General features: G+C 44.8%; 1 protein-coding gene across 2 annotated transcripts in view; it reads right to left on the minus strand.

The window, feature by feature from the left end:
• Window positions 1-7,733: 7,733 nt before the first annotated feature.
• The window catches only part of ADAD1 (adenosine deaminase domain containing 1), a 1,085,588-nt gene continuing 1,076,746 nt past the window's right edge, over window positions 7,734-16,575 (minus strand). For both annotated transcript variants that reach the window (XM_086962193.1, XM_086962194.1), the window contains one exon: window positions 7,734-7,973. In XM_086962193.1, the coding sequence (XP_086818319.1) occupies window positions 7,860-7,973 (114 nt within the window). In that variant the 3' untranslated portion in view covers window positions 7,734-7,859. The remainder of the gene's footprint in view (window positions 7,974-16,575) is intronic.

The following is a 16,575-nucleotide window of genomic DNA, read 5'->3' on the forward strand; positions in this document are numbered from 1 at the left end:
ATGAGGCATAATAAGAAAACAATATACATGATGTAAATGAAAGAGACAAGATACAACATAAAAAAACCACCTAAATTAACAATAGAAAGGTAATGTAGAGGTCGATTGTCGGATTACATAGCTAAGTATCTGATTGAATTTATTCTTGTGAATCAAAGAATAATTCATGTTATTAATATGAATATTGTACACATTAGGAGGGCCAATGTAAACAAAAAGATGAGAATATTACAAATAAGAACATTACCGTAGCCATAGTCCTAAGAATCGATGAGTTTGCTACAATCTGCTAGCACGCCAAGCAGCCACTGGTGCCCAGGTCTTAAACCCCACTTCTCTTAATTTTTTACCCTTAAGTTCATACAGAGCCGCCTCTACATTATGTATTCCCAATAGTCTAGACAACCACATTTGGAAGGTTGGGGCCTCAGTGTCTTTCCAAGCTGCTGAGATTAAAATTCTAAGTACAGCTGTGGAGATAAAAATTAAAGCTTCAGTCTCAATATTTAATTTCAATTTGCTTTGGCATCCTATAATCATGAGTGTCGGAGACAGGGTTATCTGAGCATCCAGCAGCACCGCCCAGAATGATTCAATCTCTGTTTTAATTGATTCAAGTTTCTCACACTGATAAAACATATGGGTAATATCGGCTGGACCTTTGCAGCATCTGGGGCAGTTGCTGTTCCCCTCTTACCCCAATCGTAGAGCTTGGAGGGTGTATAATAGAGATTGAATAATCTTTTGAAGTGCTGAGCTCTTAAATTGGAGGAGCGTAGGAATCGTTTGTTCATTACAAGGGCTCTGTCCAGGTAAATGACCGGATCCTCCAATTTTAAAGCCCAGGCTGCCTCAGTTTTGTCCATATCATCCTGGGATTCCGCCAAAAACAGCCTATACACTCCGTTGATTCTAGGTTCACCCCCCCTTCAGATAAACCAGTATCTTACACCTCACCCTCAAGATGATACGGGGACTTGTTGATCTGATTGTACTGACCACATGAGAATATTTATAATCTGGAGGGAGTGCCTTTGTCTTAATTCTTCCAGAGTTCTAAACTCATCCCTGACCATAACTTTCCCCAGTGTCAGGATACCCTGTCGCTCCCAGTGTCTCCAGAACCCATCATTACTTAGGTTAGGAAAGAGGCCAGAGTTCCAGAGAGGGGTGTGGTGATTATATTTAGAGATTGCCAGTGCTTTCTGAGCTGCTACCCAGACCCCCTATATTCCTCGAGTGTCTTGAGTCTAGACTTATTATAATATTTCTTTCTGGTCTCCTTAATACCCCAGTAGCCTCGCTACCCAGTAGCAATTCAAAAATAGATGGGATCACATCTTGTCTACTCGGGGGGATTGTGCTGTTTCCCCCTGGATCGAATAGTATAGCCATCTGCGTAAAAAGACAAGACCAATGGTAGTATCTGAGGTTTGGCAGTCCCAACCCCTCCCTTTCCTGAGGCAAAGACATATATTTTATGGATCTTCTAACCTTTCCATATTGCCACAAGAAATTCATAAAGATGGATTCAATTTCTTTGATAATTTTCCCCTCTATTTGAAAGGGAATCGCCCGAAATGTATATAGCACCTTGGAGAACATAGTCATTTTGATGACATTGGAACAAACCTATTATTGAAAGTTGTAATGAATCCATTCTTTTTAGGTTCTCCCTCATGGAGTTCATAAGAGGAATGAAGTTGTCTCTAATTATCAATTTTGGCTGTGCGTTGATCGTTATCCCCAAATAAACCACGGAATCAACGAATCTGGAGTCGGATTTATTTATATTCTTGGAACAGAGCACCTGCGTCTTATCCACATTTAAGCGATACCCCGATTCACCGCCAAATGTGCTCATAGTGCCCACCACTTCACGCATAGCCGCGTCGGGATCAGTAGTAATAACGGCCAAATCATCGGCATATGCCAAGATTTTTGTTTGAAATCCCTTCGTGACTACTGGTGTGATTGCTCTGTTATAAATTATTTGGCGTATTAGAGGATCAATATAAAGTGCGAATAGAATGGGTGAGCATGGGCATCCCTGCCTTGTCCCCCTCGTAATGAAGATCTTATCCGAACTCACCCATCATTTGAATTTTCCCGACTGGGGTGACATACATAGCCTGAATAGCCTTCATAAACCTCGGTCCAAACCCCCTTTCAGTGAGCGCGCTCCACAGAAATTCCCATCTAACGCTATCAAAAGCTTACTCCGCGTCTAGAAGGATCATTGCGACCCCTCCCTCCCCGGCAGCATGGATATCAAACAACGTGATAGCTCGTCTAATATGATCGGTGGTTCCCCTACCAGGAATGAACCCATGCTGCCAGGGAGAGACCAGGGTCCCAATGATCCATCCCAAGCGGGTTGCCAGGATCTTAGCGTATAATTTATTGTCCGCGTTTATTAGGGATATGGGTCTATATGATCCCGGATTTTCCATGGGCTTGCCCTTTTTATGAAACACCACTATATTGGTGTTCATCCATGACTCAGGGATTAAACCTGTATTTATAATCCCGTTGAAAAGGTCTAACAGAAGTGTAGATGTTTCTTCAAATAAGTATTTATAGAACTCAATTGGTAGACCGTCGGGGCCAGCAGCCTTCCCTGCTGCTAATTCTTGTATGGCCTCCGAGAGTTCATCCATAGTGATGGATTGTTCTAAAATTTCCCTGTCCCACTGAGCCACTTTGGTCCCCAATCCTGTCCACCCAATCCTTGGTTCCTCAGTGACCAGATCTTCCTGATACAGGGTTTGATAGTATCGTTTGAAGACATTTATATTGTCCTTTGGCTCCTCGTAGGTCCTATCCTGCTCTTCAATATCTGTAATAATATTTTTCGAAGGCACTTGTCTGATACGTAATGCCAATGCTTTCCCTGCTTGTTCCCCCGTCTCATACATGTTTCTTCTTTGTGCTTGGTATTCAGCAGCTGCTTTTTTAGCTAGCTGTACGGAAACATCCTCTACGCCGGAACCGCAGCCAAACTTCAGAAAAGACTCTAACGCATCCAGAACGCCTCCGCACGACTCATCCTGGACATCCTCCGACACAGCCACATCTCCAGACACCTGAGAGACCTGCACTGGCTTCCTGTTGGCAAGAGGATCACGTTCAGACTCCTCACCCACGCACACAAGGCTCTCCATGACCTGGGGCCCAGGTACCTCAACAACCGCCTGACCTTCTACACTCCCACCCACCAGCTACGATCCACCAGCCTCGCCCTCGCCGCCGTTCCATGCATCCGCAGAGCCATCACCGGAGGAAGATCCTTCTCCTACCTGGCAGCCAAAACATGGAACTCCCTCCCCATCCACCTCCGGCTGACCCAGGGCCATCTATCCTTCAGGAAGCAACTCAAGACCTGGCTCTTCGAGCAGTAGCAGACCCATCACCCCCAGCGCCTTGAGACCCCTCCGGGTGAGTAGCGCGCTATACAAATGCTATGATTGATTATCAATGGGAACTAGCCTCATAGGGATAGTGTGTTTGTACGGAAGAAACAAACATTTCTTTTGAAAGCCCTCACCCACCAAGCTAGTTGGTGGCATGCTTCTTTATCGGGCTCCACCCGGTGGCACCGAATGTGTCCCAGGTGTGCTTCAACACCTGTTTACAGCAGAGCTGGCTTCGTGGTGAATGAGTGTGCAGTACTAGCGTGTGAGTGTGAACTAAAAACTGTCCTCGGGTCCCAATTCCTATACTAGGTAATTTTATTAACTGGCCCTTGGCAGGGTTAAAAACAAGGCAATGGAGTGATCTATGGTCTCCCAAATCCTGTGTGGTCAACATGTTTGTCAGGCCTTGGTAATGAGCTGGCTTTCTTCAGGACCTATGAATGTGTGAAGTGCTCGTGAAGTGATTTAAAAAAAATGTCAGGGTCAGGAATTGAGTGTAAGTGACCCGCTACGTGTTTCTCTCGCTAAGGTGCAATACGGGTAAGAGGGTGCTTCCCTCTGTGCTTTGTACCTGTAAAAAGAAAGGACATAAAACCACACAAACACATAATGAATGGAAATTAGCATCCCAGAATGCACATGTATCTCATGTGCTTGAATGCCGTTGTGTCCGTGTAGTAACCATAATGCTAAAATAGTGGCGTGGTACGCACTGTGACGTGGTAGTTGGTCGGCTGTAAAAGCTATATGAGAATATAATCAATAGCGGAATCACGCCATGCTACCGAATTGGTGGCGGACAGTTAAAAGATTATAAATGCTTACTCTTGAGATTATCAGGGCAAAGCTTTAGGAGTATCAGGCGTTGGGGGCAGCTTAGAAACGCCTTCTATTAAGGAGACATACAAAAAGGTGAGCGGAGTCGCCTAGAGATCAAATAGAAGATCTCCCGTGGCCTCGAGAGTCACTTTTCCATATATGCACCCAAGATCTGGAACAACAGCCCCATATTTATCAGAACCGTCCTAGCGCTGCTCCAATTTAGTAAAAGGTTGAAGTCGCACCTCTTTATAGAGTACTACATCACAATGAATTAACTGTTCAATCTCCACTCATTGGGCTTATGCTGATATTTGATGCAGTAAAGCACTGTGCTGATGTTTGGCTTGGTGTGAGCTATAGATGCAGATACGTGTAGCTATAAAAACATACATGTGTTAACTTTCATGCATTTGCTATGCACCCAAGATATTAAACACAATGTCTGCTCCCATTGAGGGCATCTTGTTTATTACCATACAAGGGAAGGGCATCACATTTTTGTTATGTGGTAAACCAAATCGCTACCACATCACTACATCAATCAAAAAGCAAAACAAATCAGGAAAATAAAACACAACACTAACAACCCAGCACGAGTTTAATAAAAAGATACAACAAAGCAAAGCAACAAAGTTAAGTTTTTTTGCAACTAACATCGCAAACATGGTTGTGAAAGAAGACTACTAAATTACGGCAAATATCTTTGAATAGCTAGAGAAATTACGAGGGCAGAAGGAAGAGGGTTTTGGTGGAGAGGGAAAAGGGTTTTATGTAGCCTACCTAGTAATAGATGACAGTCTTGCAATAGTAAGCACTAGAACAGGAAGTGACAAAAAGGAATACAGCAGACTCCGATGCATTTAAGAAACACAAACATTTTGACAGGAAACTGGATCTCTCTCTCAGAAGTCCACAGATCCACAGAGCAGGGCCAGCTACCCAGTTATGACATAATCAGTACAAGACAGGCGTAAGACTGTGGCAGAAAAGTAGTTTCCCACCTAAATCACTTCAATATCATCAAATGCCTGCACAGTTTAGGACTGCCTTCTTCATTTATTCAGCAAGGCAGGTTATACAGTAGAAACAAAGTGTATGCACTGCATCTATTTTGCCAACTCTCAAGTGATTTGCCTTGGGCACAAAAAAGAGGTAGTCTGAATGAGGCAAGCACAAAGCTGGCCTAAAAGTGTCTGACATGCACATTTTTGTTTCCTGTACAGGAGCTAGCCGTAGAACTAGAGTGATACAATGGTGCACACATGCACCAACAGGATAAAGCAGTGTATGCATTGTAAGACTCCACATTATGACCCATAAGTCAATACTATTGCGTTTGCACTTATTCAATAATGGAAGAGGCAGTGCAGAGTACTCAATCTAATATATACATACATTACTATGGAATTAGATATTTATGAAAAGTAGACTCGCCATGTAGTGGCCTCAGGGCACAGATCATCTGCAGAATTCAGAATGATGAAATCTGGGATGAAAAACCAAAGCGAGAGCAATGAACCAGGTCTTACTTGCCTTCCAAAGACTTAATAACAAGCAATCCAATGCAGGTTATTCGGCATGTTTCACTTTAAGGCCAAAGCTCGCAATTCTGTGGATCAAAGGCAACCAAGAACGAGCATATCCCAAACATTGGGCACCCCATTGTGTGGACATTTCTTAACTGGACAGACAAGGCTTTGGACATCAAAAGATCTGATTAGCCAGGATACTAAATGCAAATTCTATTCTACTAGCAGTCAATGAAGGCACTGAAAGAAAGTCCCCAGTAGAGGCAGGCACCTTAGTTAAGCAAATAAAACTTCAGTCACAATGCAATTATGTGACAAGGGCCAGCAACATTCTGAGGGCAAGTAAGAAATGGGAATATGAGAAGTAAAGAAAAGGACAGCTTTAACTTTGCCAGACAAAGACTGGTTTAGACACCTTTCCCGTTCGGTCTGCAAGTTGGAAGGATTATAGAGGAATTTGCTAAAAAAACACTAGTATGTCTTTTTTTGCAGCATTGAGTTTCAACATATTTCTACTTATTGAGGATTCTGTACAAATGACACAACATGAAATTTGCAAAGGACAGCTCAATGAGATTGTAAAGTTTGAATATGAGCTACAAGTGATCATCACAGATATCGCTTGCAACTAGAAACAATGTTTTAGCTGGTTTATATTGTAAAGGACAGGTAAACTAGAAATACATGAGTAATGGTACACTGAAATGTCTGGAATGAGGATTAAAATGTAGGAATTACCAAGAGGGAAAGATGTTTAAAATACAAATGAATAATTAGATCCACTGTAGTTCAAGCTGTGAGAAAATTTCAGTTTAATGATTGATCAAGATAACACAAGTATCAGTGTCAAAAGGTGCAGAGAGGTTAAAGAAAGTAAGAGCGGTATAATTTCAAGGCTAGTCTCCCTGAGCAGAGTCTGCTCTGCCTGACTTGCTCTCTATAGACAGACTAAATTCAAGGTGGGCAGGGTCAAAATGATTGTTTCCACAAAGTCCCAGAATTGTGCCAGGGCTGCACTCTCAAAGTCATTTAATTGAAATGGAATATTTGAAATTGGCCAATAGCTCAAAGTATCAACTTGGAGCAAGATTATTCTTTTTAACATACTGGAGCTACTGGTGCTCTCTTGAGAGGTACAGATTAAAACTAGCCTGGTAAGGTCAGGACAGGTTCTCTGGGTAAAAACGGAGGAATGCTTTTATTGAATGCAATGTCAGGCTCCTGGAGATAAATACAAAACTTATAGCACTTATGCCATATAAAGTGAATTACAGACATCTTGCTGTAAAATATTACACAGTGTGACTTTTTAACTTGAGTGGATTACCTTAATTATTTATAACCAAAGGCTGCATTAAAGAGAGGTAATTGGAGTAGAATGAAAAGCAACGTGATTTAGTATGGTGTCACACCATTGTACAATGTTGAAATGGCCACATGTAAGAATCTCTAGTAAAATTCAACGCATTGTGAACGCACCTATTTGAAATTTTGATTCACAGTTGTCATCTTCTTTATTCTTGACTAGCTGTCTTACCAGAGTTTATGCTTCAGTGTGAGCATGCATATTAACACAATCACTCAAAACAAGGGCGTGGAAATTTATAAACCGACGAACCACCCATGTCTATTTACTGTCTTGTGTCCTAAATGCCTAACACGGTACCCAAGAAGATTCCTCGAACATGCAATGGACTGTGCATTGAACTTTGCATTCTAAAAATTAGCCTTAGTACTTTTATTTAATCTGTATTAGTTGCAGATACTGTACTTAGGCAGCCAAAAATAGTCAATTATGTAGCCAGGACATTTAGATAGGAACAAATGCTCATAAAATAACATAACTTAACAGAAAAAGCAAATTAAAATTTGAAGGCAAATTATCTCACACGTTTGTTATATAGCAGTGTTTGATGAAGAAAACCAGTCCTATATCACTTTAATCTCGGTTCTTGCATCAGTGCCTTTTAACAATTTGTGAAATCTTATTAGATATAACGGTAAAAAAAACCTTTATTGTTCAAACGTATCAAAATCAAAATAGAATTCAAATTTATATTTTTGGGAGGAAGCACACAATCCGTTTCGATAGTTAAACCTTGAACTGTTCCACACTTTCACTTTTGACAATCCAGGATCCAAAACCTTGCTGCTCCAAGTAAGACTTCATCAAACCTTTAGCTTCTTGATAACAAGCTGACATGGCCTACACAAGAAGAAACACCAGTTAACAAAATGTATGGCAAACTCCTCGATATAAATACGACATTAAAACACAGCTGGTAGCAAACCTATGATTTTCTTAGCTTTGCAGGAGTGACAAAAGAAAAGATCCTCATTTGGGAAAAAGTTTTCGTTTTTTTTATTTCGTTGATTCAGATATGAAACTGCTAGAGTTTAGAGGGAACATTTCAAATATACTTATCGTATGTATTGGAGACTTTCCTCTGCATGTTTTGTTCTGTCCCCGAATATGTGAAAAAAAATTGAAATTATGATACTCTACTCCAATTTCCGATAATTCTAATCCAAGAGATGGGTCACCTGCCCTAGATTCAGGTACTTGCAACTCTGTGAGACAGGTTCATAGATGTCAAAGGCACTTTATATCGCACATAAGGCACTTTACAGGGAAAGCCCAACATTTTTACGTCATGTGTTTAGCTAGTACTCCCTTAACAGATTATTACGTTCGGCCAATGCCTTTCTAATGCTCACCCCAGAGTTAAAACAATGAACTGGGGGAGGAGATGGGGGTAGGGAGGAGTTTCAAACATAGTACCATTAAGATATGGAACGCTCTTCCGCTTTCTCTTAGAAAGATTACATCCCTGATTGAATTCAGGAAACATCTTAAAGACGTGGCTTTTTAACCTCATCGCTGGGGCCCGAAATCCGCCGCAGTGCTGAAGATTCCAATCGCGGGCGTGGTCATGACGGCTCCCGGCTGTCTTCAGCACATGCCCACCGTGACTCATGACGGCCGGGAGCCGTCATGAGCATGGAAGCGGTTAAAAACTAGTGTCCCTCTCACAGTATGGGAACTGCAATCTCCTAGACACCTATGGGTAGTAGTGAGATATACAAATTGTTATAACATAACTTAACACCAACACAGAAAAGAAACCAGGGGTTGAGTGTTGCTTACAAGGTTCCACATGATAGCCCTCTGGTGAACATTCTCAAATGCTCTATTGATGACAGTGACCACTGCTCATGTTCATATCACCCCTATTAGCCCAAATTCTTTTCTTATACTACCACCACATGATACATTTATTCACATCAAGCACGTTCCAAAGTCGTAGGGTTTCAAAAATCACACTTAGAATTTTCACTGTTCATTGATCTAGGCGTTGTTTCATTCGTCCTTTCATTTTATTTTTTCAATCCTAGTGGTGGAAATAGCAGTTGGTCAGCTTTGTGTCCATATTAAAAAACGAGACTCGCCATCTAGACAATCAGTAATAGACCAGCACAGGCAGGGAGTGAACACAGGGACTGATTTTAAACTAAATGGCATCAGCAGTGGTAGGCTAATATGGTGGCTTTCTCTGGCAGCTGTACTGTTACGAATGTGACAAAATGGTTTATTCGCCTGTGTGACACAATAGCCTTCACTTGCATGTGAATAAAAATTATTGGCCCGATTCAAAAAGCTTTTTTCCAAGTTTGTGCGATGTACTCCTACAAACTCAGGGATAAGTCTAGATTAAGTCATACCTACTCCCAGAAAATGATTTGCCATAGAAATCTGGCACCTCCTCAACACCTACACGCCCGACGCCGCCTTCCACACAGAAACCCTGGACCAATGCCAACTTTGTGCCAGACATCACCACTGCCATCCCCGACGGATACAAGATCATGCAGAAAGACTGCCCCATCCGCCCAGGAGGAGGCATCACCATCTTCCACAAGAGCACCCTTCGCATGACAACAACGACCCGGACAACACTGACCAGATCCAGACCAACCCTAAAAAGAATCTCCACGGAGTCCTCATCTACAGGCCACCCGGCCCCTGTGTCCCTTTCACGGCCACCATCACCGACCTCATCGCACATTACGCTCTCGCCTCCACAGAAGACATCCTACTCTGAGACCTAAACTTCCACCTGGACAACCTCGACGGCCGTAAAACTACAGCCCTCCCAGAGAACCTCGCCAACATAAGCCTGAAGCAACTGGTCACCGCTCCCATGCACACAGTGGGACACACTCGACTCCATCTTCGCAGAAGGAAACAGTGTCTCCTACAGCCAAGCCATGGAACTCTTCTGGACAGACCCCCAATTCATCCATTTCTCCTTCAGAAAACCCACCATACACAAGCACGCCCACCGCCTCCCTCGTAGAAACTGGAAGAGTCACCGAAGACGAGCTCACCTCTGCCCTCATCATCACCTCACTATAGATGACAAAAGACGCCAAAACCATGGCACGGAACATCTGCCGTTGGATCACCAACTTCGCCGACACACTTGTCCCCCTCAAGAGAGCCACAGGATGACATCAAGAAAGCAAGCTGGTTCACCCAGGCAGTCCAAGAGGCCAAGCCCTCCTGCAGACGACTCGAAAAGACACGGTGGAACAACTGAACCCCAGAAACACGCACCATCTAAAGAGCAGCCAATCCAACACACCACCAACTCTTCAAGTCCACAAAGAAGAACTTCCTCCAAGACAGAATCCACACCAACGCCGGCCATGAAACAACAGACGTCCCACCCTTCCAAAACCTCTGCAACAGACTCAGCACCTTATTTCACTTCAAGATTAAGATGATCTACGACAACTTCAACAACCAAGACCTTCACACCACCCTGGCAGTGCCACCCAACAGACCCAATTCACTTGGATTCCACTCAATACCGAAGACACCATAAAGACCATGAAGCGCATCCACTCTGGAGCACCCTCTGACCCCTGCCCACCTCACATCTTCCACAGAGTCAACCCCCTCCTGAAGAAACTCACCATAGACCAGAGGGACCTCAATAACTTCAGGCCTATCTCCCTGCATCCTTTTGCCACCAAGGTCAACGAAAAGGCAGTCAACACTCAGCTAGCAAATTTCATTGAAGCCAACAATGTCCTGGACATCTCCCAATCCAGATTCCCCAGCAACCACAGCACAGAGACCGCTGTACTCGCTGCCACCGACTACATCCGCTCCCTCCTAAACCAGGGCCAAATGGCAGCCCTCATCCTCCTGGACCTCTAAGCCACCTTCGACACAGTCTCCCACCACATACTAGCCACCAGACTCCACTACACTGGGGGAAAGGCACGTGGCTGGATATGCTCATTCCTCACAGGCAGAACTCAGCAAGTCAGACTCCCGCCCTACCTCTTGGAACCAACAGAGACCAGATGCGGAGTGTGCCAGGGATCCTCTCTCAGCCCCACCCTCTTCAACATCTACATGGCACCCCCTCGCAACCATCGTCAGATACCACCGGCTAAAAATAGTCTCCTATGCTGACAACACCCAGCTCAATCCTCTCCCTCACCAAAGAACCCAACATCACCACACACAACTTCCAAGAAGGGATGAAAGCTGTCACCACCGGGATGAAGAGGGGCTGCCTGAAACTCAACTCAGAGAGAACAGAAGTCCTCATTCTTGGCTCCACCCCCTCCGCATGGGATGACAGCTGGTGGCCCCCGCCCTCAAACCCCCCCATCTCCACGGATCATGCACAAAACCTCAGAGTCATACTAGACGCATCGCTCATGCTGAACCGCCAGATCAATGCCGTGTCCACGGCCTGTTTCAACTCCCTTCGCATACTCCAGAACACATTCTGATGGATCCCACCAGAATCCAGAAAAAAGGTAATGCACGCCCTCATCAGTAGCAGACAGGACTTCGGCAACGCTCTCTATGTCAAACTCAACAAGAAACTACTTCGCAAACTCTAGCCTGTCCAAAACGCCGCAGGCAAACTGATCCTGGACATCCAGTCACAACAACATCATCCAACACCTACGCAATCTTCATACCAAAAGAATAACCTTCAAGCTCCTCACTCATGCATACAAGGCCCTTCACAGCATCGGAGCAGCATACCTAAACAACCGCCTCTCCTTCCACGCACCCAATAGACATCCCAATAAGCTGACCTTTCTCTGGCCACAGTCCCAAACATCTACAAAACCAGAAAAGGAGGAAAGTCCTTCTCCTACCCCACAGCCAAGGCCTGGACCGACCTCCACCCCCCAAAAAGTTCTCACACTGCCTCAGTTCAGGAAGGACCTCATGACCTGGCTCTTTGGATGATCTCAGCACTCAACGGACCCGCCACCCTCCCCCTCCCCCTCCCAGCACCTTGAGACCCTTGCGGGCGAGTAGCTGCGCTTTACCAACCCCGACTGATTTGCCAACTGGGCCTGGCGTTCTTATCTCTTTGATGCAATCCCTCTTGAAGCTGCGGTTTGCCAACATACACCAATGGAAACAAGCCACCAGAATCAGGTTAGCAACAGAAAATACATGTACAAAACCTATTTCAGAATTTGTGAACTGCTTTGCCAAAAGAAATAGACATTTCCTTTAGGGGCTCAACACTCCATTCAACTTGGAAAACCCCTACTAGTTGCTCTGTGTTTGCGCACCCCTAGGCATGTTAGTATAACAGAAAGGGATGCATGTGTTGTGCAGCCCTTTCTGTAATACAGGTAGCACTGGTGAACATCTAGTTCCAGTGCTTTCACCAGGAGTGTTCCCTAATTTGCATGGGGGTGGCCCCATCCAAATGAGGGAATCGCTTTGCTTCTGCGCCCACGCTGTATTATAGACACGGGCGCAGAGGCAAAGAAGCTGTCAGAAGGCACATTTAATAGGTGCCACACTGTCAGTGTGCCCCCTGATGGAGGCCCTCTGGATGGGGCGGAAGAGGGACCTATGGACCCCTCGGACATCCCTTTGCAGGCAGGTGCAGTCACTCACTGCACCCATGTAGAAGGGAATTTCTCTCCCCTCTTAAAAGTGCAGGCAGGTTGCCGCCTGCACAGAGAAACACAGAGTAGCTTCTTTAAACCCGCTCTGTATTTCACTTGAATATGCTGCCCGAGGGCAACATGGCTTCGCTGCTACCCTGGGGACAAAGCATTCAATGTAATAGGGTGCAGTTTCCCTGTTTGGTCTGGGGCACATGTTTTAAGGTGCACTGTGGCGCAAACAGGGAAGATGCGCCCCATGTGTAAAAGTGCCCCAGGTGTTGAGTCATAAAGCAAGCATATACAAACTGATAATTTCTAGTCACAATACAAACTTGTTCGTGGTGTGTACTCATTTTAGAAACTGTAGCGACTTCCATGGTAATTTCGTCCTGTGAAACATACTGACCCCTCTGCTGCGATTTGATGAACAACATTTGAAAGAAAACTGTTTTCTTTCACGATTGATCATGGAAATTAAGGTTATTGCTCCAGAAGTTAAAACAAAGTCACATTTCCCATAAATTCACCAATATCTTTCTCTTTCATGTGAGTAAAAGTCTGGCATGCAGAGTAAAACATATACTTCGGAAAGGAGCAGTAGTTGTCAGTCGATACTCCAGTGTTCTACTGTAGCTTCACAACAAACTTCTAATGAACAACTAGAGCGCTAAAATTATATTTTCAGAACAAAAATAGGACATTCCTGAAAGCCCAGTTGCTTGAATTTAAAGCTTTTGCTATGGAACAGGCTGGAGCATTGAGGAGTTACCGCAGATATATAAACAGTTGTTTCAAAAGAATGCAACGAAAAGTATGGAGTTTTAGTAATCAATCAGGGGGTTTAAGCACGCTATTCATTTGTGAGAGTCTCAAGACGCTTAATGGGGTGGGGGCAGCTCCGTAACAACCGAAGAGCCAGGTCTTGAGGCTCTTCCTGAAGGTAGGGGAGCATATGATGCTGACTGGGATCTCATTCCAGGCTTTGGCTGCAATGTAGTTGAACGATTCAGAAAAGGGGGTGGTGATGGACTGAGTATCTGAATTAAGCAGAACACTCGTACCCAGTCAACAGATCAGGGCTTGATCCATCACCTTTTTTTTTAGCTCACTGCACCATCCCAGCTCAGAACCTGGCTACATGCAAATGAGTCTGTCCCTGGCCCAGTGCATCATGGGAACAGGGCAGACCAAACTACCAAGCCAATTCTTTTACTGGAAAGGAAACAAGCTTCCGGGGACCGGTTTCTGGCATTACAGCCGTCTTCGGCCCGGCTTGCTTGAATCCGGATGGTGCAGTGAGCAAGGGACTCACATCTGAGCATACCCTTCCACGCTTATGGTGGACAAAACGATTCAGAAAAGGGGGTGGTGATGGACAGAGTATCTGAATTAAGCAGAGCACTCCTACCCAGTCAACAGATCAGGGCTTGATCCATCACCGTTTTTTAGCTCACTGCACCATCCCAGCTCAAAACCTGGCTACATGCAAATTAGTCTGTCCCTGGCCCGGTGCATCATGGGAACAGGGCAGACCAAACTACCAAGCCAATTCTTTTACTGGAAAGGAAAGCTTCCGGGGACCGGTTTCTGGCATTACAGCCGTCTTCGGCCCGGCTTGCTTGAATCCTGATGGCGCAGTGAACAAGGACTCACATCTGAGCATACCCTTCCACGCTTATGGTGGACAAAATGATTCAGAATAGTAGTTTGGTCTGCCATGTTCCCATGATGCACTGGGCCAGGGACAGACTAATTTGCATGTAGCCAGGTTCTGAGCTGGGATGGTGCAGTGAGCTTAAAAACGGTGATGGATCAAGCCCTGATCTGTTGACTGGGTACGAGTGTTCTGCTTAATTCAGATACTCTGTCCATCACCACCCCTTTTTCTGAATCGTTTTGTCCACCATAAGCGTGGAAGGGTATGCTCAGACATGAGTCCCTTGCTCACTGCACCATCAGGATTCAAGCAAGCCGGGCCGAAGACGGCTGTAATGCCAGAAACCGGTCCCCGGAAGCTTGTTTCCTTTCCAGTAAAAGAATTGGCTTGGTAGTTTGGTCTGCCCTGTTCCCATGATGCACTGGGCCAGGGACAGACTAATTTGCATGTAGCCAGGTTCTGAGCTGGGATGGTGCAGTGAGCTAAAAAAACGGTGATGGATCAAGCCCTGATCTGTTGACTGGGTACGAGTGTTCTGCTTAATTCTGTTGCGTTCTAATCTAGGACCCTGATCGATACTGTGACCTTATGCCCCTATTCGGCTATAAATCCATTTATTCCCTATATTGGCATAACCGTTCAAAGTGCAATATTCAGAAACTCGTCTCTGGCCTCACACGAACAGAGCCACATTCCAGAATAGCTTTCTCTGCCACTTCCTTTGCAACCAATTAGTGCAATGACATAGCAGAAGTTACTATCTGAGATTCCTAGATTAACACTCCGAGTTCTTCAACAAGATAAAAACTCAGCAACCTGGAAATCCCCGCTTGCTGTGTTTTGATTAGTAATAGAACTCTAATGAGCACTGATAGACGATCACTTCCTAGTGACATCTTTATTGACGTCTTATGTCCAAAAACGTACGTCAAACAAGACACCTTTCAGGTATAAATATTACCAACAATGCCTTAAGCAAACGCTGTCTCGTTGCTGTTGGTGAAGCTGATGCTGCCAGCTATCTGGCTGCTGCTGAAGAAGCTGTCATGCTGATGATACCATAGCTGCTATCGCTACTGCTATCGCTGCTAACTAGCGAACGATGGTGTGGTGAACTTAGGAGCTGAACAGCCGTCCCCTGCAAGAGCCCAGCAGATGCAAGCTGCCCGCGGACGCTGCCCCTCCTCCTCCTCCTCCTCCTCGACGCGCTGAGAAGAGACGCTGCCTTTCTCCTGCAGAGAAATCCAGCTCCGGCGTTTCTAGTCTACCCTTGCGGGTTACTGGGATATCGAGCCCTGAAGTAGATACCAGACCTCCATCATTCTATTCCAGAGGTATGGTGTTGACTAAACCCTTAGAGAGAATTCTTGAAGCAAACCTTGGCAAAACCAACTTAACTTAAAGCTACTTACTTACTCCCCTCCCAAGTATTAGGCTTAGGTCAGGTACACTGGGGTAGGCGTAGTCAGAAGCACCAGTTGAGTATTCCAATGCGCAGGGCCTATTGGGAAAATAGGAACTACACTACATGGCGCCCAACGTTTGGTAAGGCGATAAACTAACGCAAGACGTTAAAGTAACTCAGTCGTGCATATTTCACACAGACCCCTTTCTCCCGTAAATACTCCAATAGACGTCTGGAGTGGGTGAAAGGTTAAAATCCGCCCGACCTTAGTAGGAAGAGATTCCTATGTAAAGCTCTGGTTTATTAAACGTTGAAGGATACAGTGTTCCAAAATATTGTGCACCTAATCTTTGTCTCCTTGGAGACCTACTCTGCAAAGCCTGCATTTATAAAATGTCAGACTTAGAAAACGGACCCACTGGGGGCGCAGCAGATGCGACTCAGCAGGGTCCCGACACTACTATTGACCCGGATGCAATTATCATCCCGGTACATTTAAGAAAATCTATAACGTTAAAACTTATAGAAAACGGACTGACACCACAAGGTGGTACAGTAATTTTCGTGATAGAGGCACACGAATATCGGCAGACAGAGGTATTCTATTAATGGATAAACTTTCCAGCGGCAAACGCTAGAACAAAAGAGTTTCACTATTACAAAATAGAGAAACCACCGGATGAGTACGCTCCTTTCGAGGAGACTGAAATCCCACTAAAATTCCAAGAGCACCTGCTCTGGTTTAATGGCGGCCTAAAACATAATGATCATATTACCAGGCTCGGTCCACTAGGTAGA

This window comes from Lissotriton vulgaris, chromosome 3_1, assembly GCF_964263255.1.
Source record: "Lissotriton vulgaris chromosome 3_1, aLisVul1.2, whole genome shotgun sequence".
Classification (NCBI taxonomy): Eukaryota; Metazoa; Chordata; class Amphibia; order Caudata; family Salamandridae; genus Lissotriton; species Lissotriton vulgaris.